Source organism: Phalacrocorax aristotelis, chromosome 2 (assembly GCF_949628215.1).
Source record: "Phalacrocorax aristotelis chromosome 2, bGulAri2.1, whole genome shotgun sequence".
Taxonomy (NCBI): Eukaryota; Metazoa; Chordata; class Aves; order Suliformes; family Phalacrocoracidae; genus Phalacrocorax; species Phalacrocorax aristotelis.
The window spans coordinates 25599797-25625491 of record NC_134277.1 but is presented as its reverse complement, the minus strand read 5'-3'; the positions used below and the strand labels follow the sequence as shown (position 1 = coordinate 25625491).

General features: G+C 37.9%; 1 protein-coding gene across 4 annotated transcripts in view; it reads right to left on the bottom strand.

The window, feature by feature from the left end:
* Positions 1–25695, bottom strand: part of CDK14 (cyclin dependent kinase 14) — a 325979-nt gene that overhangs the window by 76716 nt on the left and 223568 nt on the right. For all 4 annotated transcript variants that reach the window (XM_075082797.1, XM_075082796.1, XM_075082795.1 and 1 more), the window contains one exon: positions 17205–17253. In XM_075082797.1, coding sequence (XP_074938898.1) covers positions 17205–17253 — 49 coding nt within the window. The remainder of the gene's footprint in view (positions 1–17204; positions 17254–25695) is intronic.

Sequence of the window (25695 nt, the reverse complement as noted above, 5' to 3'; positions counted from 1 at the left end):
TAGAGATGAAGGCATAAAGTGGCACCTCAAGACAAAAATCTAACAGAGTAAAGACGTTATCATTTTTCTCAGTGTTTTACACAGAGGGTAGTGAGGACTGAAACTGATGAACAAAGAGAGACAAAAGCTTTTGAAGGCTCACTGAAGCAGGGTTTCACTTGTTGCTGATCAATCACAACATACAGAATTTGCTCTACAGCACAGCGTACTGGTACTTCAAGCCAAACCATACAGTAAATATTATTTAACCTACAGTCAAACACAGGCACAGGGACCATATTTCAGTGTTTGGATTGTCCCCCTCACCTTCATGGGGCTGCCAACAGCAGTCTTAACATTGTGCTGGGTTGTGCATGTTCTTTAGGAGAGGCATGTCTCTAAACACTCAATGCCCCTCTTGTTCCTCCCAAATTGAGGTCCTGGCAGCAGTTTAGATTCAGGAACACTGAGCTCTCCACACATGCAGGGCAGGAAAGTGTGGTCTCCAGTCTCCCTAGGCCATCGGTACTCGGTACCTCACTAGAAGCAAGATTGCCACATTAGTTCAACATCCCACTTGGGCTTCTCTGATGAGCTAGGCTGGGGCAAATCCTGCACTAACGTGGCTATACTGCACCCAGCACCTGTCCTTGCTCTGTGCTGCTGCACACTGGGCTCCACAGCCTTCAGGGCTTTGTGATTTCCATAAGCATGTATGAAACGATCTCTTTGGAAATGTAGAAATTAGATTAATTCCTTTTAATTATATTACAGCATCAACAGTTTTATCTGCTGAAGTACTGAAAAGATGGCCAAAACGTTTATTATTAAAATCAGAGCCATGACAATCAATGATAAGTATTCACTGATATTGCACAGAGTTAGAAGTATTGTTGTTGGATTCTTTGGTATTGCTGTTAATGTAGATGTAAAACAGGTCAGAGCCCCATTTGGAAAGTTGTGGAGGTAAGCTCATTTAGTGCATTCCAAAAAGGTAATAATAACAGTGACCTGTCTGAACTTATTCTCACTTGACAGTTGTACAGATGCCATTACCTGGAAAGCAGCCAAGTTGAATAGCATTTCATGAAAAAAAGTGAACGTAACAAATGAAGGTTGTAACAATATAGGCAACTAGGTTTTTTTTCTTCTATTTTAATTAATATAGATTTACCTCTAGGTACGCCATTTTTATACACTTGTGTCCTGGTTTCAGCTGGGATGGACTTAATTTTCTTTGTAGTAGCTAGTATGGGGCTATGTTTCAGATTTGTGCTGAAGACAGTGGTGATAATGTGGAGATGTTTTAGTTGTTGCTAAATAGTGCTTACACTGGTCAAGGACTTTTTCAGCTCCCCGTGCTCTGCCGGGTGCACAAGAAGCTGGGAGGGGACACAGCCGGGACAGCTGACCCAAACTGACCCCAGGGATATCCCACACCATATGACGTCATGCTCAGTATATGAAGCTGGAGGAAGAAGGAAGAGGGGACATTTGGAGTGATGGCGTTTGTCTTCCCAAGTAACTGTTACGTGTGATGGGGCCCTGCTTTCCTGGAGACGGCTGAACACCTGCCTGCCCAGGGAAGCAGTGCATTAATTCCTTGTTTGCTTTGCTTCCATGTGCAGCTTTTGCTCTACCTCTGAAACTGTCTTTATCTCAATCCATGAGTTTTCTCATTTTTACTCTTCTGATTTGCTCCCCTACCCCACTGTGAGGGAGTGAGCAAGCAGCTGTGTGGGGCTTAGTTGCTGGCTGGGGCTAAACCACGACAACTTGGTAAATTTTTAAAAGAATCTACTGACCCAGCAGGTAAAGTGCGATTGTAGTTGCAGCTCCTGAACTTCTCAGAATGGAGAATTAAGACTCTTACTTAAACTGCTCGTGAGTCGCGTGAGGCTTCAGAGGCTCTGATCACACCTAAGCTAGACAATGAAGTGATCCAACCTCTCATGGCAATTCACGTTTGATAATGGCCATTAAGCTCAGTCATGACTACATCATAAAATCATTTTTATGTGTCATCCTTGAATTTAACTCAAGACAAAACCAAAGATATTTCTCCCTGACTCTTTCTGCACTAGATTTGATGTGTTTTAGTGTCCTTTTCAGATGTATTAGCGTATTTCTACAACACAATACTACTTGCAACATCCAGCTTGAAAGTTTTGCTCCATATAGGAAGCAGAACATTAACACCCTTACAGAACACACCACCTTTAAAAATTGAATTTGGTTGATTTGAGCTTTAAATGCTAAGCTTAAACAGAATCAGTCAATTTACAACAGACTTAACGGTATCCTGGGTTTTGTCCTTCTATAGCCTGACATGCACCTGGGCTAGCTCTTGCTCTGATTCCTCAGAATAAATACGCTGGGCTATGAAACCTTCCAAAGAAACCCAGTGCCAGCTATTGATAACTTAGGGCATGGGGATAGCCAACACTGTTCATTGACAATATTGCAGATATTTCCCCACTTGTTCTATGCCATTTTGATATAGAATAAGGTTTGCATTTGATACTAGGTATCTTTTTGTGAGGCTAATACATGCTGGTGTGTCAAATGAAGCAAGAACTATGGAGTCTGCATGGCAGACATTAAAGAGAAGAAAAATAAGCTTATTTAATCAGCAAATATACAATATATGTCTAGTGATATCATACTCTAAGCTACTGAGAATGTGGCTTTCTGTGATAAGATCACGTAGCTTCCTTTGTTCCTAGGAATTCTGAGGTTGTGATATTCCAGGCAACGTGACCACTGGGTACAGTGTTCTGCTACTGTTTAAAACCACAACTAATTCTTTACACTAGACGAAGAATATCTGAAGTTATTATTTCACTCAGTTTTCAGCAGTTTCTCTCAGATACAGATATTTCCCAGAAAAAGTATTTCATATCGTTTTGCCCTAGAAATAATTTAGCAATTACTTCTTTTTGATTTTACATGCCACCACCACTCAGCTATTTTAATTCTTTCAGCATCCCAATTAGTCCAGTACTAAAGATATTAATTATGGAAGACACGGTGTGTTACTTATACCACAACAGACTACCACTGAATATGCTAGATCTATAGTTTACTGGAACATGTTTGCTTGCTGTAAGTGTAAATAATGAAGAACAACAACATGGCGGCTACATTTAATCAGAAGCTTTTGATCATTTTGAAATTCTTCTGATCAAGGAGAGTGTTTTTTAAGGGCTGCCTTTGTGCACCTCAGCAAGTTGAACAGAATGTCCTTGGAAAATAAATAGAGCTAAAAATAATTACTGAAACCCCAATCATTTTATGAGCTATTATTTCACCAGAAAATGGAGAAAATATATCTTTAATCCTGAACAAAAACTCTTCAAGGTTTATGTTCTCTATAAACCTTTCACTGAGAACTGAAAATATAAGTTAGTAATGCAATAAATGCCCTAACAAATATATCAGATTTTTCACTTAATGCTTTTTACAGGCTTAAACCAAACTCAGTGAAAGAAAATCACCTTTTACAGTCTGACTCTTAAAGGAAGAATGCCTTTCTGTTATGCTTTTTAAAAGAAGGCATGGTGAATTTATATCAACTTCATTGAATCTTGGGGCATGATAAAAGGAAGAAAATACGGCAGTGGAGTTAACATTCCATAGCATTCTTTCTTCACATATTTATTTCCTCACTGGCTGGACATAAGCCAAAGAAAAGGAGGGAATAAACCCCCCTTCATGCCCCCCCCTTCCCAAAACATAGAAATAGCTGAATTAAACCTTTGGCACACAATGAAGTCAAAGCTTTCTGCTTTTCCTCCTCCCACCATTGACAACCTGGATTGTTTCTCTCCAAAGAAAACCAAGTAAAAAATACTCCAAAAAAGCCCCAACCAAACTCTGAATTTCAAATTTGTCAGTGGGAACTGCCACTAGGGCAGTAAACAAAGTTTCCCCTATTTTCCCTTATTAAATGACTACAGAAAGAAAAAACAGCTCTCTTTTGGACCTATTGCCTTTTGCAAACTAAAAAAAAAAAAAGGGGGGGGAAGAGAGAGAGACAGAACTAAGTTCTAGTAAATAAACATCAGCACTGCCTTATAAATTTCTGCCTTCTTGTCCTATATTTTATCACCTCAGGTTTGAGAATTCTTAATTTAATTCTAATGTAAATCAGAACCAGTCTGTTTGCACAGTACTTCAACAAGAATTTGCTGCAAGGTTGCAGCATGCAGGCAGTGCCCCGAGAAGGGTGACCTCACTTTAGTCAGCGAAGCCAAAGATCCTTTATCACAGTTAACCTACAAATCTGTCTTGCCGGGGCCTCAGATCTGTCAACCACTTGGAAGCAGCTACTTGTCCTGTCCTCCCACAGATCCCTAAAACATCGGATGGGTCTGATCTTTTCTATTATTGTATACCTCTCAGCTAATAAAATATAATTTTATGGATATGGAACAAACAGGAGTACTTTGTATTTATTTATACAGCTCATTAAAGGTGGATAGAGATTTGGAGGCAGAAAGAACGCCCCAAGCCTAGAGAGCTCAGGAAGACAGACCCCAGGCATATGCATGTATTTAACTTTATGTATATGAGTTGCCTGGCTGAACCCAATGAGGCTAAGCAATTACGTACAAGTAAGCATCCTGGTCTTTTTGCAACTATACTCCTAAGCCAAGACATGGCAGGGAAACAATGCAGAACTAGTAAACATTTTGAGGAGGAGACCAAGGTGGTTATGAGAGAATATGGGCAATATAGTCAAAGCTCTGCAGTCAAAATTACTTTATTATGCACTATTACACCTGTATTTAGACAGACTTATATCATACAGAACTAGCTGGAGCTCCCTGACCCTAGTACTTGGTACCTCAGCATCGTAGTGTAGAAGATGCCTTTCCTTCTCCAGATTCACTCTCTTGATTTAGCACACCACTCTTTTTACATTAATGGAGATAGATACTTTCTAAAGGTAACATTAGATCATCTTCCAGCAGGGAGAAGCCGGCAGACTGAAAATCCAGCGCCCAAGAGCAAAAGCAGTGATACTTGTTAAGAGACAAATATGCTTGTGTCAATCTGTTAAAGGAAGTCTGAATTTGAACTTGAACAGGTGAGAAAATGAGTGTAATTATTCAAGGGTGTCTTAGGCACAGAGACCACTGTAGAAGGGGAAAACAGTGATCTCTCTCTAGTATGCAATTTGGAGAAAACTTAACATGATTTTGCATTGATTTTTTTTTTAAAAAGTGAAACACCACATATCTACATGTACCTGTATTGAAGTGTCTTTTTAAAAAGTTACTCAGATTTAACGTAACAGTTTATGCCTTTTTAACTATAAACAGGTTGGAGATGAATGACAAAACCACACATTCCACATATTTTAGCTATCAGTTACTGAAATATGTGGATTTTAAGTGTTTGTACTCACGTAAGTGTGAGGATGCAGTGCTATCTGATGCTCAGAAATTGGCTTGCAGTAGGGAAGGACTCAATCCTGAACTATTTTTGCAAATCCTAACCTGTCAAAGTAGCATGAAAGAGAGACAGCTAAGCAGGGAGTTACTGCTATTTAGACGTATATCAGCATAGGCAATTTAAGAACTAAAATTAAAATTGTTATCTATAATAGGGACTGTTAAAGGTCAGATTTCCCAAAGAGCCAATTATCACAAAAATCAACTGCCCATAGAGCTCAGGCCACTTCTAATGAACCAAAATAAGCACCTGGATTTTCAAAAGATTTTGCACACATGGAATTGTGGAATCCATGCATCTCTGCAACACTGGTTGTATGCACTGCCACTGAATTGGGACAAGCTGGTAAATAAACATCTGAGACCCATTTTAGGGTCCTAAATGGATATTAAGCTTCTGCGAAAGCAGGCATTCGAGGCAGACAAGGGCTAGTCCTAACAGCTTCAAAACTGAGAACAGGAAGCTTGGAGAAAATGACTGTGAACCACTGGTAAATGCACTAATTGGGCACAAGCCCATCTGATTTCCAGAAAGGAAGACAGCAGTTGTGAGCCTGCCTGAATTATCTAGGGGACAGGAGAAGGCCTAAATGTGAGTAAGGGATCACTGACATAAGAACAGGGAACAGGAGCAAATACACAGCTGCTTGAAGGAAGAGAGGAAGAGGCATAATTATGGAGTATTTTGAAAAGGGTAAGAAGGAGCTCAAAACAATGCAGTGAACCAGCCAGTGTTGGGAGGGGAGCTAAACAATCCATAAAAAACTAAACTGAATTTACTGGTTACTTTTTATATAATCTGAAGAAAGGTGTTGGTCAGGAGAGGACATGGTAAGTATATTATGATAGTCAAGATCTGAGTGAGAAAGTAAGTTGGGAAAGCAAAAATCTACCTTGGAAAAGATGGAAAGAAAAAAAAAATGTAAAATGTATATAGCAGTCTGGATGCATGAGATAGGAACAGAAAGATAAAAAACAGCCTTAAGGCTTCAGGCCTAGGTGACAAAGGATGCTAGCATTGAGTGAGAGAAGAAACTTCATTGGGAATGTGCCCAAGTGTGCAAGGGGCAGGGAATAGTAAGAACCTCTCTGTTGAAGCCTGTATCGCCAGATTAAGCAGGGCTAGGGAGAGAGCCTGACCACTCAGCTACTAAGTGTCCACACTGCCCCCTGGATTATTTTGGCCCATGCCAACTAGCATTCTCCTAAACCACTCCTAGACACAGTTCAGGGAACCCCCGATGCCAAGGATCATTCCCAAAAGGCAGCACGTACCAGCCTCCCACAAGCAGGGCATGCAATATACTACCTTCAATCTTATGCTAGAAAATTCAGTTCTCACAGTCTGCAGCATAGGTCTTACATTATTCTGGAAATTTGGGATTAAAAAACTAATACTGAACATCCCAAAAATAGTACTTGCACCTGCAGCTTTATGGGGACCACATAAAGCCCAGAGGAGATGCATGCCCAAGTGTTACTTAGTACAGCTGTAGCTAAAGTCTGCCACATGGCCTCAGGGCCAGAAGATAGTCCCTGGCTCTGCTTTAGTTAGCAGCATAGACCTAGGCTATATCTGACAGAAAAATAATATTCACCAAACACTATCTGTCAACATCTCAGGAAAGATTCATGTCCTCATGGTTGCAGAATAAAGCTTGACTCAAGGGCACTTTAAGGATCAAATATGAAAGAAATAAAATGAATACAACAGTATTCTACAAAAGTCATAATGCTGAAGGAAGGCCAATAATAATCTGGAGCATGATTTTTTTATGTCAGGGTAGTAAAATTAATTTGAGGCACACTAACAGTACACAGTAGTTAACAGAGATTTAAGACTACTATAGAATCTAACCACAGAAGGCAATGCAAAAATTATGATCCACTCTTAACTTGCAATGGTGTCAGATAGAAGAGCATAAATTTAATCTATTTTTACTAGATTTCCTTAGATTTTGTAAGTTTGGGTCCAAACAATACCAATATTTAAAAATTGTTCTGGATTCCTAAACAATAGGAACAATAGAACAAAAAAAGCCAAAAAATATATTTATGAGAATGTGACAGAAGTAAAAATTTTTTTTTCCATTTAAATTCTTTGCAGTACGATTCTGAGTTTATAAATCCAGCACAAAAATTTAAAGATTTTATTCATTTGTATTTCCAGCCTCCTATTGCAGCAGTGATCATAAAACAAACACAGCTGGCATCTTTATTTTATTCACTGAAGGATTTAGCTGGACAAATATCACAAAGATGGTGGCTGCTTTCATTGAATTTATGATCAAGTATGCTCCAGCATAAGATCAACTCTGTAAGATCAATTATTATGAGATGTGAATAATTTAACAGAAAGTTGTCTATTTGTAAATCAGATCTTAGGGATATAAATTCAGCTGGGGTAGCAGACAGTGGATATACACTGTGTTATACGTTACATTATTTAAAAGGACGCAGATTTTTTGTGAATCACATTTAGTGATAAATATTGTCATTTACATTTTGGTATCCAGTGAGCTGCTAATTCAGATAACAACATTTCAAAATATTACTTTGAACTTCAATTACATGTATCTTAATCAGAGAACAACATAGCTTTTTAGTGGTCTTTCAAAATTACAGGGTATATTTCCTAAAAAGCCTTAATTAAAAACAATACACAGACCACCATCATGATAATTTTATGGATTTTTTCCATAGATTCTTACCAGAGTCTGTTGTTCAGCATAATACCAGGAGACTTATAATAATTTTAACGCAGAATGCGTGCCTTAGGATATGGGATTGACTCAACGCCTGAAAGAAAAAGGTCAGTTCCCTTCGGAACCACTTGCCTCTTTGCCCTCCAGCAATGACAGGTGCACCAGCCCTATGCCAAGGCTCTTTATTCACAGCGTGTTGCTGAAGATATATAATCTAACCTCTCCATTTTAATGCATCAGCAAGGATTACTGTCTCCTATCTTCCCATTTTGACACTCAGGTCAAGCAGGCACTGAACATATATACATGATGATCTGCCTGCAGCCAACATCTTTCACAAATTCTCAAACATTGGCTTCAAACTTTCTAAAATAGGTTATTGAAAGACATCACTAAATTTAATTATGAAAACTGTTTGGCTAGCAAATAACTTCCAGTTTTGAAACTAATCAGTGTTTTTCACTAGTGTCCTGCAATGTCACATGTTTCTACATCACTAAATCAAAAAAACTGCATGAAAAAGCAAAAATTCTTGTTTCTCTGTCCTATATGGCAGGAAAGAAGTCAGAAATCTGCAGGCAGATACATGAAGCACCACAGCCAGAAACATAGGACAGAAAGCAATTAAGATTTTCTTGACAAAATTGCAGTGAATTCTGGGAGATGGTCACAGAAGATTCTCACAAATGGTAATACCTGAATACCTAGGATTACCATCCTACCACAGAAAAGGCATTGGTCAAAGTTGTGCTGAAAACCCCACATCAAATCATCATAAAATTCAGTAAAATAAGTATTTGCTAAGGTAAAGAGACTCTGTGATGTCTGTACCATTGCAGAAACCTTAACTACTGTCTGTAAGTCTTTGGCTGGCAAGAGAGCCAAACAGCATGGGTTTCGAGATTGGCTTAAAACTATCTGCAGAGGTGACAAAACTCAGTAGCATTATTCATACTACTACACTTACTGCCTGTCTGTACCATCACCCAAAATTATATAAGTTTCTGAGACCCTAAGATGAGAATCAAAGGAACTGCTGAGTTAAAGAGAAATCATCCGTAATACATGACAAAAAGCAGTGGAAAATATCAAGCCACTTAAGCCAACAGTAGTTGCTTAGCACTAAGCACTTTTGAATGTCAGCCCAATTCTTCAGGTGCCTATCGTTTTGGCTCTCATGTTGGAAATCTCTTGCCTTTAATGGCTACATACAAATAATGAGAGACCCAGCAGTAAAGTCTACTTCACTTATATTACTGCCTTCACAGTATGTCTCCAATTCCTCAGACAAATATTTTTAAAACACATCTCAGAGACTCAATTTTGTCAGCAATGTCATTATCTGGAGAAGAAAGATTTCAGCAGAGGGGCCAACAGTACGGAACTCCAGCAAGAGGGCAGAATTAGGAATGTGAGGATATAATGATGCCTGGTGCCTCTGATCAGAAAGTATTAGACTTCAAACCAAGAAATGAACACAGACACTATGGCAACATATGAGTAACAGACTAGCAAAAACATAATTCTGAGAAATTAATAAAATGTTGGCATGTAGAAATGCATAAGGAGAAAGAACAACTAGAAACATCTGAAAAGAGTTGATCAGTAAGTACTCAAAAAGGTTAATGAAGAACATACTTTGAAAAAAAAAATCATACCTGAAACACCAAATAAACATGTCTATCTGATATACGTCTCAATATCTTAAGGAATTCCTGAGGAATCAGTGAGGAGAGTGAACAAATGTAATGCACCTTTTAAAAAAAGAAATCTGCAGAGGAAGAGTTAGTTATCTTTCCTCATTTCTCTTTACAGGCTTATTACTGTAGATAAGTTACTGTAACATTGGCTAATTTTGCTTTGCATTCTAAAGTATTGTACTAGACTTTAAAAAAATGTATATATACATACTTTCTGGTTTTCAAATAAGAAAGAGACTCTTGGCAAATATTTGCTGGACATTGAAACACGATGTAGAAACAAAACATGGACAATAGAAATAAAACAGACAATATGGAAGCAAAATCAGGTTTAGGAAAAAACTAAGACAAAATGGCCATCAAAAGAGGAGATGACATCAGATAAATTGATTATTTTTAAAACTGGAATTAATCATTGGTGGAACAAAGCAACAGGATATAATGTTTGATTCAATTTCTCTTAAAAATCTTGCTCTGCGGACAAACTCCAAAGAGCTGGGATATAAAACACTATCTCATAGACTGAAAACTGGCTGACAGACCATAAGTAAGCAAAGGCTAATGATGAGTGGCAATGTACTGAGTTGGAAGGGAAGTGTCCAGCTGTGTGCCAGGGGGATTAGCGTTAGTCACAGTTTTATTTAACATCTTTATTAATGAACTGGACTAAGGGATACACCGCATACTGAATCAATTCTTAGATGAAACTAAATGTTGAAAACACCATAGAAGACAAAAAATTAGTACAAAGAAGCTCACAGAAGTGAGATATGCAGGCAGAAAAATCTACAAACAAGATAGAGCCTAGACAACTACAAACGATTACTTCCAGGGAAAAATAACCTAAAATATGGATAGGTTCAGAAATGATAATGCCAACAAACTCTAGTCCAATGCCAGAAACCGAATTAGATGTTGTAGAAGACAACAAAGAATATCCATGTACGTTGGGGCTGTATTTTCACAGCTGTCATGGATGGGAAAGGTACAGGAGGATAACAATGTAATTTTGCTAATGAAACAACATAGAGTTATTAGTACTCTTAAAAAGAGGACAAAGGCTTTTGTGGCCTGCTTTAGAAGGTTTATTAATATTTTTAACTGGGCCAAGAGGATGTAACACAATACATAAAGCTTAGCAACACAAAAGAGGGGGAATTTAGAATAAAGCAAAAATAAATTGAATGTCAGGATAAACATTCTAACAATGAAGCCTGTTAGGAATAATGTCCTCCAGTGTTTATAAAAGTTATAACATTTGAGCAATTTACAATTGCTCCAATTTGAAGGAAACATTCAAATATAAATTGTAAAGAATTCTTCATCTTGGCAAAAGGATAAATAGAGAAACTCTGGAGATCCTTCTCAGTCACTGGCTTCAATCAGCATCATATAAATCATCACCATAAAGCTGACAAAACCCATGGTGCATTTCAGCTTAGCACTAACCGTTCCTGAGCTGGGCTGAGAACTTCGCCTTTTGCACTTTTGCAGCTGAGCCCCTTTATGGTCCCAGAAAAGTATAAAACAGCACTAAGTGGGTGCAATGTACAGAAGTAGAGACAAAAAAAAGGCACTTAAGTGTAAACACGCAGCTTCCACCACCCTGAAATTTATTTAATAAACCCCATTAAGTAGTGAAATAAACAAAAAAAAAAGCATCATGTTAGGAAAATATTTGTAACAAATTCTCGGCCTCTGCTGGTGTCCCGCCAAGCGCAGAGGGCCCGCGCTCTCAACTCGAGCGCTCCCCCTGGCGCGCGCAGCCACGCCGACGCTCCCCCACACCTCCCCGGCCAAGCACGCGTGTTGGTGGGCCACGCATGATGGTGGGCCACGCGTGTCAGCGGAGCACGCGTGATGGTGGGCCACACACGTGTCAGCAGAGCACACATGATGGTGGGCCACACGTGTCAGCGGGCCACACGTGTCAGCGGAGCACGCGTGATGGTGGGCCACACACGTGGGCAGAGCACGCGTGATGGTGGGCCACACACGTGGGCAGAGCACAGCTGCTGCACGTGAGAGGGCAAACCTGCCTGCTGTTGAATATTGGAGAAGTTCCTTTTTTTATGAAGGTAGTGTAATAAATTTAATATCTGGTAAATGACTTCTTGTTTGTATCGCACATTAACACAGGTTTTGTCTTTATTAGATTCCTAAGGTCCCTCAGGCAAAATAATAACTGGTAAAGGGGTGTTAATGGGAAATATGAAACAAAATAGGAAATGAAAAATGTTTTTTTCAGTGCAGCAGCATCACTGCAAAGCATCAGGAGACAGGGGCAGGTTTATATACCTCTAAATCACAAATACTTCTATAAAATCTTTTCATTTTGTGTCCAGTTCCCTTTCTCTGCCCCCATCATGATTCCTGACCACTCCCCAAACGCAAGTGAGGGGACAGCCCCAGTGCAATTTCAACATACTTGAACTGCACACAGTCCTACACATATAATCCACCTTCTGCACAGGTAAAGTTTTACATCTTTTTTGCTTCATTTTCTCCATTAGAAAGGTTTTAGCAATGACAAGACTAAAGATTTTGTTTCTACTGTGTTTGAGAGCTTGAATATTCTTTCATTAGCACTACAGACTACATTACAATGAGCAATGCTGATGAAGGGACAAGAGGTGAAGGGGATAAAAGTGACAATTAGAAGAGAGGTTTGCCTTTAGTCAAAACCCCACTAAGGCAAAGATTTTCTCAAAAACAAAAAAAAAAAAAACCCAAACCAAAAACCTGTCCCAAGTCTCAGCTCTAAACAGTTCCATAGTCTGTGTCATGCTTGAAATGAAATACAGACTCAGAATACATGGACTCATCTCTATTCACTCGCTTTGCTTTCTTCAGGAAGTTTTCACTGAGTAACAGTCCCAAAATGGGCCAGTCCATCCTGGAATGCAACTTCTAAACAACCTGGCCTCAGGAAGCAAGGTCTCAAGTACAGAGACCATCTTGTTAAAGGACGAAATCGCCAGCAGTGGGACTAGCTGTGTGAATAAAGTGTTATTTATATAATAAATACTGCCATGTTGGGGAATTACAAAGTAGTAGACCTATTTATGCAGAGCAGAATTTGTTTTCAACTGCACCTTTTCTTTCCAACCTAATTTCTCACAGTGCAACCCATTATGACAGAAGGATCTGAAAAAGCTTTTTATGTCCTACCAAATATACACAAGGATAATTAGTTCTCTTTTGTTGTTCTTCTGTAAGGGTTTATTATTGTGGAGAAGCTTTTGCAAATTGAAAGAGGTTGCACTGCATTCTGAAAGCAGAGCTGTTCTTAGTTTTTGTTGTCTATAGATAATTGAACAGAATAGTTCAGGAAAAAAGGTGACAATATAATTCATTATGAACTCTATAGGACAATCAGATGACTACATTTAATTCTTTTTAGACCAGTATTTAATAATTGCATTCCACAATATGTCATACAATGTAGGTGAAGCTTCATACTAGGTAGAAGCAACTGTCAGTGCAAGCTTTGTTTCCTACCATTATAAGCATTTCTACAAAATTTACAAATCACATGTTATCTAGTAAATATTCTCTTTATAATCTTTAGGTAGTTTGGCAACCCATGAAAAAGTTCAGTGTAAAGTCTCCAAAGAACTTAATTCACTATAAGTGATAGCTACATTATTTCCCTCAAACACTTCCCAAACGTACCCCCTCATACTGACCAATTCTGTTTTAAGAATTTCAGGGATCTGACTTCTTATACAATGAGCCTCCTGGTTTCACTTTGTCATTGATGTTACATTCCACACTTTTAGCTAATTTCCACTTAAACTGGGAATTAAAGAACCACTGGCTTGTATCCATCATTGTTCCATTGCCTGGCTGTGCATTTCAAATTCATATCTCGTGGAAGCCGGTGTAGTCAGTCAGGTACAATTATTTTGCCTCCAGTCTGTGGCTTTTTGTGGGGTTTGGGGTTGGAGATTTTTGCCTCTGTTCCTTCTGCCTTACAGACACAAAGCTGGCTCTGTAAATGTTGGAAGAGTGTTTTCTTCCTTCTAGTAACCTCTCCTTACATAAATTGAATTATCATGCATGTTTTGAGGTAAGCCGCTTTGAAGACATCTAAACCATATTCTCACTCTTCCATGCCAGGACCTCAAAACATATATATGAACAAGATACAGGGCCAGACTGTGCCTGGAAGATGGAACAGTAGGTGGCAAAAGCTTCACTGTGTTTAGAAAATTAAAGATGTTCTCTTCCAATTTGGGAGCATGATGTTCAACATCGTGCTCTGTTTTACAGTTTCTATGGCAGTTTCTGTGTGACAAATTCCTCAATTTCTTTTTATCTCAATCCCCCCTTTAAAAATTTCAGTGACAAGACTTCACCTCAGAGAAGTTTAAGCACACATGTAATCCTTCCAAGACCATAAACATTTTTCTTTAAGGTGTATCTTTCAAAGTTACGAAGACACTGAGAGGAAGTAACTCTGTAACAAAACCAATACATATTTAAAAACAAAAGGCTGTATGTTCTTCTCCACGTTTTAGGTCTCTCATTTATCCCAACTACCCTTAAAACAATTCTATTTCAAATGGCACATTTTTGTGTCATCAACTGTCTTCAACAAATTAGATCAGGAATTGAAAAAGGATTGGTTTTTTTAAAAATTGGAGATTGCTGCTTTTTGAAACATGCCAATAAAGAAAATTTCTAGAATGAATCAGTCTGTCTATGTGTTAAGTTTTATAGCTGAATTATAAACCCTTGGGAATATGTCTATAGCAGAAATGTTTATACATCCTTAACTACAGCTGTGCAAGCAACAGCGCTCTAATACAACACACAGATGAAGATTTACACCAGAAAAAGAGAAAAGCCTTTACATTTTGAATGTAAATGATACATAATTTTGAGGCACTGAATATTTCCTATTACAGTAGAACTGCACATATGAAGCACTGAACCTTATGTATTGTCATTGCTTTCTGTCTTTCAATCCCTTCATTTATGCTGAAAAATTGCAAATCCTTTATGCACGGAGCATTGAAAATGTATAAATATTTTTGAAGAGGTTTCTTAGAAATTAAAAAGCTCTGGTCTTATTTGAGTCAGCCTGTGATGTGATCATAACTTGTGTCAATTATGAAGTCTCAGAGATTGCGGGTTTGTTTTAAGCAAACTGAGTTTTGTTCTTTTTTTGTATTTTACAAAACCAGAAATTTCATTCAATGTTCTTGAAGGAAATATAAGATATCAACTTTTAAAATTCAAATCTATTATTGTACATATTCATACACAGTAGATAATGCTGGGTCTAACTGCTGTTAAAATGTAGAAAAACACTCAGTCCATGTCTGCAGAATGGACAGAGTAGTGTGCCAGTATCTATTCACATTACTTACATATACATATACACCCCCAAGCAAACACATTCACATCAATATTAGTTTCCTTGTCCCTCTGTCGCTCTTTCCCAATCCAGATCTAATTGCTTATGTTGTAATATAATTGCTTTTTCCAAGCTTTTGGATTTCATTAACTACTTTTGAAGAAAAAATGAACTTGCAAGTTTGTTCGTTGTTAAAGAACAGAATATAGACAATTCTAGTGACTTTTTAAAATGGAAGCTGTGACTTTCAGAGAACTACATGCAAGCAGTAAGACTGAAGTAGAGTCAAACACTGCAAAATGCCTGCAAGGATCACAAGGACTGGCAAAACTGTTTGAGATATTCACAAAAGCCAACCCCAAGTGAAGCAAATCTTCCTGTTGCTCCTCCTAGAGTCAACAGGAGATGGACACTTCCACAAAAGCCACCAAATTAGGGTCCCAGTCTGAACTAGACATGCCAGGAACTTTTCTATAGACTGTTGAAAGTCAATTAACTCAGGTGGGTGACAGCCTTTGTAAAGGCCTGCACTGGCTTCAGTGCCAGCTTTATGTGTGTCATTGCAGGAACCAGAAAATTACTCCTAACCATGGAGGATCCAGTAGAAATGCAGAGTCACAAAAGATGCCTGGCACTGCAGAAATACAGGTTCCGACTCAAAGGATGAACATCGATGGTACTGCATCCAACAGCTAACACCTATTTTTAACTATGATCTGTTACATTAGAGATTTCTCTTCTCTCAGTTAAACACAATTTCAAAAGTTTTATTTTTAGATGAAAAATGCCTTGGTGCTTCAGTCCAAAACACTGGACCAAATTTGTTTTGGAAGGAGCAGATGGAAAAGAAATAATAGAATGACAAAGTTCTAAACCTCATCACATCTTTGGCAAATGACCATGCTATGAATTTTAGAGCTGTAGACACATTTCATTGTTAATAAATTAGGATATTGAAAAAGGATTTGTACTTCTGCTCTATCAGTAACTTTTTTGCCTTATAACAAGGAAGTTTGTTCACCAAAACATTTCATATCTTTAACTTCAGTGGTGAACTTGGAGGAGGAGATGCTTGATTTATCTCTTGAACTCTTGTTGGTAAATTACCAACAAGACAGCCAGTTGGTACCAACAATAAAATTTTGAATGAGTACTGGAAAGAAAACAGCAATACTGGTGCATCAAAAGCTTAGGCCTGTTGCAAAAAATTTTTGTCAAAAGAGAGTGGAGAAAAATTCTAAAAATTTTTCTGGCACGACAAGTTGTTGACAAAACTGTGATCCTGCTCATCCAACTCAAACTGCGTAGCCTTTCTTGAAAATATAAAAGATGTTAATCACTCAGTATAGTGCTGCTTAAATACCCTGTCTACACAGATCCTTCATGTGCTGAAAAATGTCCTAGTAAACTTTACACAGAGGATTGGTAAGGCATCCCTGGCTTACTAGGCAACCTTTCTGGATTTTGAGCACAATACCTTTATATCAGTGTCCATCTGATGTAAATGTGACAAAATTCAGGAAACATTGAAAGGAAAAAAAAAAAGGCTTTTTTCAGTCATGATAATTAAATGCAATGATCAGATGGACCTGGCAACAGGGCATGATTATGTGGAAACAACATTCAAAGTTGATTAGAAACACATTCTTTAAAAGTCTCCTAATTGTTACAGTGGAACTGAGAAAGCAAGATTCAAAACTGATGACCCAAAGCAATAACAAAACATCTCTCAATGAGCTCAATACACTTGCCAACTGATATCCCCAAGAAGAAAATAGTATGCTATACAGTTCCTCTCTTTTTAGAGGTAACTGGCAATTCAAAAACATTCAAAACTGGCAGAAGCAGGAAAGAATAATACTTCAGTAATTCCACATTCATACTGTAATTAAAAAGGATAAAGTCTTTTTAAGTTAACTATGATAACTTCAGCTTGGCATGAATCAGATCCTTGAAGAGTCAAAAGAGAAATAAATAAATAAATAAATAGACTTACTTATTCCATGCTTGTCTAAGATTTTTAGGGCCATACTGTGTAAACCGTTCTGCAAGAAAAAGAAGAGGCACATTCAATTATTTATGCTAAAACCAGGTGGTTTTTTTTTTCAAATATGTTTATCTACTGTCAGTTTTCATCATTTCTATGTAACTACTGCAGCTGAAGTCCCAAGACAGGTAAAGAAAACCAACACAGAAGCAATTGCCATACAAAGAGGGAGGGAAAAAACCCACAAAACAACACCAAATATATCCCCCAAAAAACCCAACTTGCTAAAACAAACAAACCAGAACAAACCATCATGTCATAAAGCTCATTTACTTTGGCATCACCAGAAATGGAATTTTTTACAATTATTTCTAAAACAGTATTTGCTAGGGGAAAAGACAAAAAGCTTCAAATTTAAATTTTTTTTCTTCATCACAAATGCAGTTCTCTGTGATCTCACTGCCATGTTTTTATGCTTCTCAGGAGGCATGATGGCCTCATAAGAGTTCGTTTTCCAAAGAACACATATAATAATGAGCAGAAGTTACAAGTACAACGACAGCTTATTTACTCAAGCATTAAGTTCTTAAGTTCAGATATAAGTACTTTCCCTCTTATATCCAAGAAGGTGCTTGCTCTGCAGTAGGACCCTAGGTGGCAGAGGAAGAAGCTATGAAATCTGCTGCAGAAGTGAAGAGCCCTTACTCTCTTAGTCCTTTGAACAGGAGCCAAGTGCCTCCCAGGAAGAAAAAAATGGAATCCAGCTGGAGAATATAATAACATTTTCCATGAAGCCTCATTGCAGTGAAATCTTACCATGTAGACTGGTACTCGCCCTGGCCAGCTACCCTAGTGTGATGGCATTACTTGCTATGAAGAAGTCCTAAACTTACAAAATACTCCATAAAACCTCAAAATTAATTTTGCTTCCGCTCCGCCCATGAACATGGCATTTAATAGGCACACTGTACAGTTACAACAGTGTTTTATATATACAAATATATATTCATACACATATGCATGCATCTTATTGTGCAAAACAACTGTAAATGTTGGGAGGGGTTATGTTCAAATTCCTGTATTTGTATACTTCACTTACGCAAGTACTAAAGTTGTCATATGTACTTCATACAAAGCCAGTTCTAAAGATGCGATAACTATGCAAAAACTGTGGCACATACAAAATCCTAGCATCAGTGTGGATGGTTTTGTTTCTTATACCTTTTTTTTTTTTCTCTTTAACTAAAAAGTTTTATGCAGAAACTTCAGCTCTCATTGACATCGCTGTGAGAGGTTTTTGGTAAGCAGTAGACCTGCGAACTGCATCTGAGGGCCACTTCACATTTACAAATTTTGTTGCTTGAACCATACTCATGCTGTTAAGGCAATGAAATCACTCCCTCTTAGATGTGTGACAAGTGTCCTGGAAACTGGAAGCTTCATGACTATAACTAGTTTTAGCACCAATATAAAATCAAATATCACTTATGGGATATTGTGCTGAATTTACTCAAATAACTTTCTTAGCAAAACCTCCAAATGCTAACTACATTATCATACCATTAAAGACTTTTAGATGTAGACAAACATACGAAACACGTCTGTGAGGTTTTTTGTAGGTTTTTTTTTTTGTATTATCAACAAAGAGTTTCTGCATTTGGAAAATATTTGACTGTTGTAGATGATCATTAAAGTAGCACCTAGTTGGCTTCCCTGTGTTATTTTCACTATAAGATGAATGAAGCTATTTAGCTAAGAAAAGGGACAACTCTCAGCAAACTCTCAGATGTGCCACCATTACACAGTTCTCAACAAACTAAAATTATTAGGTTGAATTTTTATAAAGTATGTTATACAGTGTTATAAACCTTAATTGGTTGTTAGGATTAGGATATTGTAAGAAGTAAATTATAGGTCATGGTGGTACATTTTAACAGAAAATATATTGCTCCGTAAATATATCTCCCCAAATAAAATATTTTTATTGCCAATTTTGTGCACATTTTTGAACACATTGAAACTCTCTTCTGATATGTCTTATTGTTGAAAATGCCACCATATTACTTTGTGAACTTGAGAAGCACTGAGATTGAATACCATACTATTGACACTATCATAAATATTGTAAATTAGAAGCTTTACAGTACTTTCCAGTTACTGATAAAGTCAGCTATCCCAGGCACTTAGCAGCTTGGATACTATAAAAAGGAAAAGCTATTTAAAGCATTGTGGCTGGTTTTTTTCCTCTATTTTCTGTAAAGTCTCAATACCGCAACGAGTGCAGAATCTAAAGCTTAAAGAGGGGAAAAAAAGAAGTTGCTGAGAACGTTCTTACTGTGAGCGGCAAGTGAAGAGATTTCCTTACAATCTTCTGTGTGCACATACTACAACAAAATAACTTACCACACCAGGGACATCCAGATTAAAACTATAGGAAATGCCAATGTCTTTTTATCTCTATTATACATCACATGCAATGCATCTACTACAGATGTGCCAATGCCCCGAGGCAGGTCTTTAAGTCAACTGGGCAAAGTAGTCAGGATCATACTTAGATGCAGCCAGGGTTCAGTACCAGTAACATGGCACTGGAGTCAGTGCCTGTGATTCATTTTAATATCCAATAGCACAAATAAAAATTCAGTACTGAAGTACACGTTCTGCAGTAAGTAGTGCAAGCATCACATTAGCATTGAGAATATGACCCACACTTACAATGGAGAGGAATATCACAATTCAAATTCTACCTGTTGTTTACTAATTCAGCTTCTGCTTTCCACAAGAAAAGCCTGAGCCCCAGTAAGGTCAATAGCCAAGTTGCATTGCCTCAGCAGGACTTGAGCTCACGCTTGAATTTCAGTTTACAAATGTGAATTAAAAATGTATATGCAAGCAGATACTTACCCATAAAAACTGGAAGAAAATAAAGACTTTCTATACTTTATAAGTAAATAGTCCAACCACAACACTATCCATTCATTTATGACAAAGGACTGAAAGATAAGATGCAGCTAGACAGTGCTGCATAATGGCAAGCCTGGGATACACATGGGAGTCGGGTTAATAAAGTGCAGATTTGCACATTAATCTATGTTGGTGCAGTAAAGTGCTAGGTGGAAAGAGAACTGAACTGACTTGAAGCATTGCTGAAAAGCTAACCTAGACCTGGGGAAAGACAGATTTTGATTTTATCTGTCGTTCTGCAATATGTTTTGGTCAGATACGGAGCTGGTTCAAACTGGCGCAGCAACACTGACTTCGACAGAGCTACATCCACTTAAAACAGTTGAGAAGTATCACATACAACATATTTTCTTTTCTGGAGTATCAGAGGTTCCCTTTAATCAATTTAAGCTATTTTCACTGTGGGAGGAAAACACAGAATCAACCACTTGGCCAAATTGCCTTAAGGCCTTAATGTCTAAAGATCAGTTTCAGTTCTGCAGGAAACTGAAAAACTATTTCTATGCCAGATGAGTTTTTACTAAAGAAGTGATACACTGGAACCAGTTATGTTAATGCTGTCATAAGGGATGTGCATAAGCAAAATGAAAAACTTCTCAAAGGAATCTTCCTTCTTTACTCAGTCTACTGCTCTAAACCACTTTTTAAGTACGTACGTTATACATAATATTTATCAGGCAGAGAGAGGGAAAACACGGATAGGGTGAAACCTGGTCTATAGAGAGGCAAATGCTAGTTCTGAGTCCTTCATTTCAAACTCCATTTATATGCTGTGTGACTGCAGACCATGCTTCTCCTAATCATTGGTATCAACTCTTTGCCCTCTACTCCAAGAAGATCAGAGGCTCCTTGCTTCAAATTCTTTACAAGGAAAGAAACCACATATCGATAAAATACAGCTCACATTTTTCTACACAATTTTGTGGGCACGCCTCCAACCAGAGTCTTGTTAACTTTCACGGACAGTATAACTAGATGAGACTGCTGTAGTAATTAAGTCCAGCCTCGTGTACATGCCAGCTCTTAGTACTTTCCTGAATTAATCCTTCTTTAGAGAATAAAAACCAGAAAAACAAAACCAGCTGATTTTTATTTCAGAGCTGCCAGAACAGAGAAGCTACAACAATATTGTCCTTGAGCTTCTCCATCATGATCCAGTTTTTTAAGTCCTGAATTGTAAAACCACAATATTACATACCTACGAGCACCAATCTTGGAGTCACAACAAAGGCAAAAGAAAAGGTAACTTAACCTTCCAACTTTTATCTGAGGATTTCCTGCTTGTGTCCAATTAATGGCAGAACTGGAATTCAGTCCCACAATTACATCCCTAAGTTTGCTTCTGAGTTACTTTTCAGCATGAACGACTCTCGCACACTGGTATGAATGCCTCTGTCCTTTAGTACCAGATGGATTTAATACAACCAAATCTAAAGCTATACATATGTGACTGTGACCAACTGCATGAAATTATATTTTATGATACTTTCAAGCATATAGCTTTGGTATTTGTTTTTCAAATACTCCTATTGATTTGATCATAAAACCCACTAATATCAGTCAGTAGATCTTCACTGAACGCGAGATCCTGGGAATACTGCAGAATTACCATGAATGCTCCTCAAAAAAAGAAATAATTTCTGACATACATTATGAAAGGCAGCAGCACAGGCGATCCAAATCTCATTCCAACCTTGTGGAAAAAAAAGCCCATGTAGCAAAACCTTACTACCCTTCCCTCAGAACTGAAAGGCAAACAGGCACATGTGAGAATTTCATGCAGACACATCATTACCCACCCACACAACCATCCTCCAGCACATGCAAGCCACCATCAAGAACATGAAGCACACTACCTTGCTGAGGCAGCTGCTCATTCTCATCAGCCATGAGATTAAAGAAACCTGAAAAACTGTACATTTACGGATCAAGATTTGCTCTCAGATATATTTTGAATTTTTATAGTTCAAATTCTGAGTATATACACTGGAGTTCAAATCTTTTCAGATTATTATTATTAAATGTGCTTATATTGAATAAAAACACTGAAAGACCGACACAGTAAGCTCATCTGAAATTTAAAGTAAAAAGAACTAAAAAGTGTGATTTTTATTTCCTTCATGCAAACACTTAAATATTTGCAGATCTTTTGGGAACAAATTTGGAAAACAAAATTTGATCCTCTGCATTTTAATCCCAAATATACAGTCATCATCCTCACTAGCAACGATGTCTCACTGTTAAAGAACTGGCTTTTCACATGGGTGCTGTATTTCACTGCTCAAAGGTGATTTTTGCTTATGTGAAACAAAAGAAGGCAGGGATTTAAACAAAACCAAATCTCACAGCAACTAAAAGTGTTTACCTTTTGCTGCTTAGAAGGCCAAGTTGGCCAAATCTTGATTAAGTAGCGTGTTCATAATTAAATGCTGTGTACAGAGATCCCTACACAGGACTGCATGAATAAGAGCAAACATACAGTACTCATATTCCTTCCTGGAAAGAAGTACCAACTGCAAGATCTTCCTGCAGCATACCGTTTCCTCTAAAGATTTTTAAAGAGTATAGAAAAGGAGTAGGCTAATATATTACATCCACACCTTCAGAAGCCCAGCCTCGGAGCCAAGGTTCAATGTTCTGCTGGGCACTAAACATGACCCACTCAGATGCTGGGTGGTGCAGTTACACAAACATTCTTCTGGCAGTAAATGGATTTGAGCTGCTATTTGCTTCAGACCCTGCAGCACAGCTTACTCAATGCCTTGTGTGCCAAGGAAGTTTTTACGACTGCCCCACAAACAGTAGCATCCACGAAGCTATTGGAATAACAACTGCAAAATGGAAGCAGAAGTGAGCAAGCAGAAGAAAGAGAGGGAGTGAATTTCTTGAGTTGGTTGATTTGACAAACTTGATGCATCAAAAAAATTATGTTCTTAAAACAACTGCTCCCAAATTGTACTCAGCTTGAAGACTTAGGGCAAAAAAAAGCCTGTGCCAGAAAGCTCATCCATTACACCCAGCTGTATTAAATGGTCTTAGAAATGATAGTATTTCTATTTCTTATAGGAATAGACAGTATTTCTTAGTTCCTATAGAAAACTGCTTTACAGCAACACTGTTACATATGCATACTCACTTGCGTGCCCACATATATACCTACATGCTCTCCACTGCAAACATCATTATCTGCCTGATAAACACGCTCCATCTGACAGCCCTGCATCAAGGGCAGGTTCAAACAGAAGCGAATTTCAGCAGAACTCACTAGTGAGCTTATTAGCAGACCACTGAAGGAACTACTGGTCTGCTGTGAGAATTGAAAAAATAAGCACTTGCATTATAAGTAACATATAACAAGATGAGGGTTTTTTCTCTTTTATCAGTCAGAAAAACACATGAACTATTATACCTTTGCCATGGTTGCCTTGAAAGGACCCAGAATAGGCAAGAAAAGCTACATAAGGAATTAGAAGCAGACTACATTTTTATTTTTTAGCTCCTTTTTAGACTATTGATAATCAGCTTCTAGTCTAAACCAAAGAACTTAAAATGCAGTTTGACTTCAAGGCATTTTTTATGCTGTTAATCAAAACATGCTGGTTAATATGCATTCCTTGATTAATGTTCTTCTCTATTTAAAACCAAATGTAATTAGCTTAAATGCAAATATTTAAATATCACCATAATTAATATTTTGAAAAGTCTAATGCAGGATTTCTTTAAATGGGTTTTCTTCTTTACATTTAAATTAAAAGTCTAAAGTGACTAACACTGTTTTGTGATATATAAGACTCATGCTATTTTTGTTAAAGATTCAATCCTAAAAATATTTAAATTATGTCAGCTAAAGATATAAAGACAAGCATCCGTGCTGACAAGCAAAATTTTCAAGCACTATTTGCAGCCCTAATGTGCAATTAGAGTTTTTACTGGAGTCCAATCACAGCTGGAGTTTTATCATAATCATGAGGTAAACTTTGCTTTTGTACACCAAATGTCTTGAGAAAAATGACTTCAATTCCCCCACCCTCCATCCCCATCCCCATCCCCTCTCCTCCCTCCCAAAAGCACCTGCTTTAGCAGAGCACAGGCTATGTAAAGAGGAAGGATAGATGCTGGTTTCTACATTCTCTACTGAGCATGAATAGGAAATGTAATTTTAATAGTCAGCGTTATCTAAAGCACTTGGCTTTTAGAGGAAACGTCTCCCCTTTTTAGCAGTGCTCACACTGGCTCCCTCACATATACAGTAGTTACTTTAACTTTTCAGTTTCAAGCAACATTGTTTAAAGAATGGTCAAAACACTGGCAACTGTTCCCATGAGTTGTGGATACCAGAGACCTGAGGAAACACCAAATATTACAGTTTTGCCAAAACTAAAGAAGAGGGGGAGAAATTTGAAATTAATTCTCTTTCACAGATCCCTCTGTCTCCTTCCTTCAAGTACTCAAATTCCTGAAGTCTGTCTCTGTACCGGTAAGATAAATGTGCTTGGGACTGTTGTCTGGCTGAGACACTATCGGTGTCCTGTATCCATGCTACTGGAGACCCTTCCACCTCCGTACTCCAGTACAGATGCAAGGCATACTTCTTACTGGGAGCAGCCCCCAGCCCACACTAACTCTCAAACCATGCCCAGGAATTAATTATTTGGTAGTCCTAGTTGTCATGAGCTAAAGGCATGCCAGAGGCTGCTCTAACAGTTTAACAGCAGACTCCCACATCGCCTGGGAACATTCGCTGGCATCAGCGTAGATGTAAACAAACAAGATATTGATTCACTGTGTAACAAATTGTTGACAGGCTTTGGTGAAACTCTGTAGGAAAAACTGTTATGAAAGTTTGAAAAGCTGCATGTCCTCATATATAGTATTTCCACAGCTTTGTGCCAAAGGAGTTTATTCTTTCAGCCCAGCCCTACTCTAAATGAGGACTTAATCCTTTGAAAAAACTTGGCTATCCATCAGCTGTGAAGATGCAGGTAGGCAGATCATATTTCTAAACCAAATCTGTATTTATTGATCACCTGGGAAGCAAAGCAGAATTCCTGAGTCAGAACACCAGCTCCACAGTGGTTTTGTCAGTCACAGACTCAATTGTTTAATAAATCCATGAAGTATCTGTCAATCTCTGGCAGGCTCTGTGTTTTGCAGTATTTCCTATGAATGTTGTTTTCTCTCTCTGGTTTATTTCTGTCTTCTGCTTTCTCCTTAAGGAGAGTATCTTTCTTTTAACTCTTTTCATCCTGACTCTAGAGATTCTCTTTTAAAAACCACTGCTTAGTAGATGTTTCCATTGTCTCATAAAGGCACCTTTTCAGGCATATTACTTTATATTCTATCTGGACATCTCCTGAGCACAGCAGGGTTCAGGTTCCCACACCGTAAGTTGAAGATTAAATATTTAAACTTTCACATAGAAAAAGTATTGTAAGGAAACTGAGGCAGAGTGAACATTACAAAGCTTTCTCACATTTTCTCCACCTTCCTAACAAGTTACTACTTCTCCTTGACTGTTAACATCTCTTCATGGCCA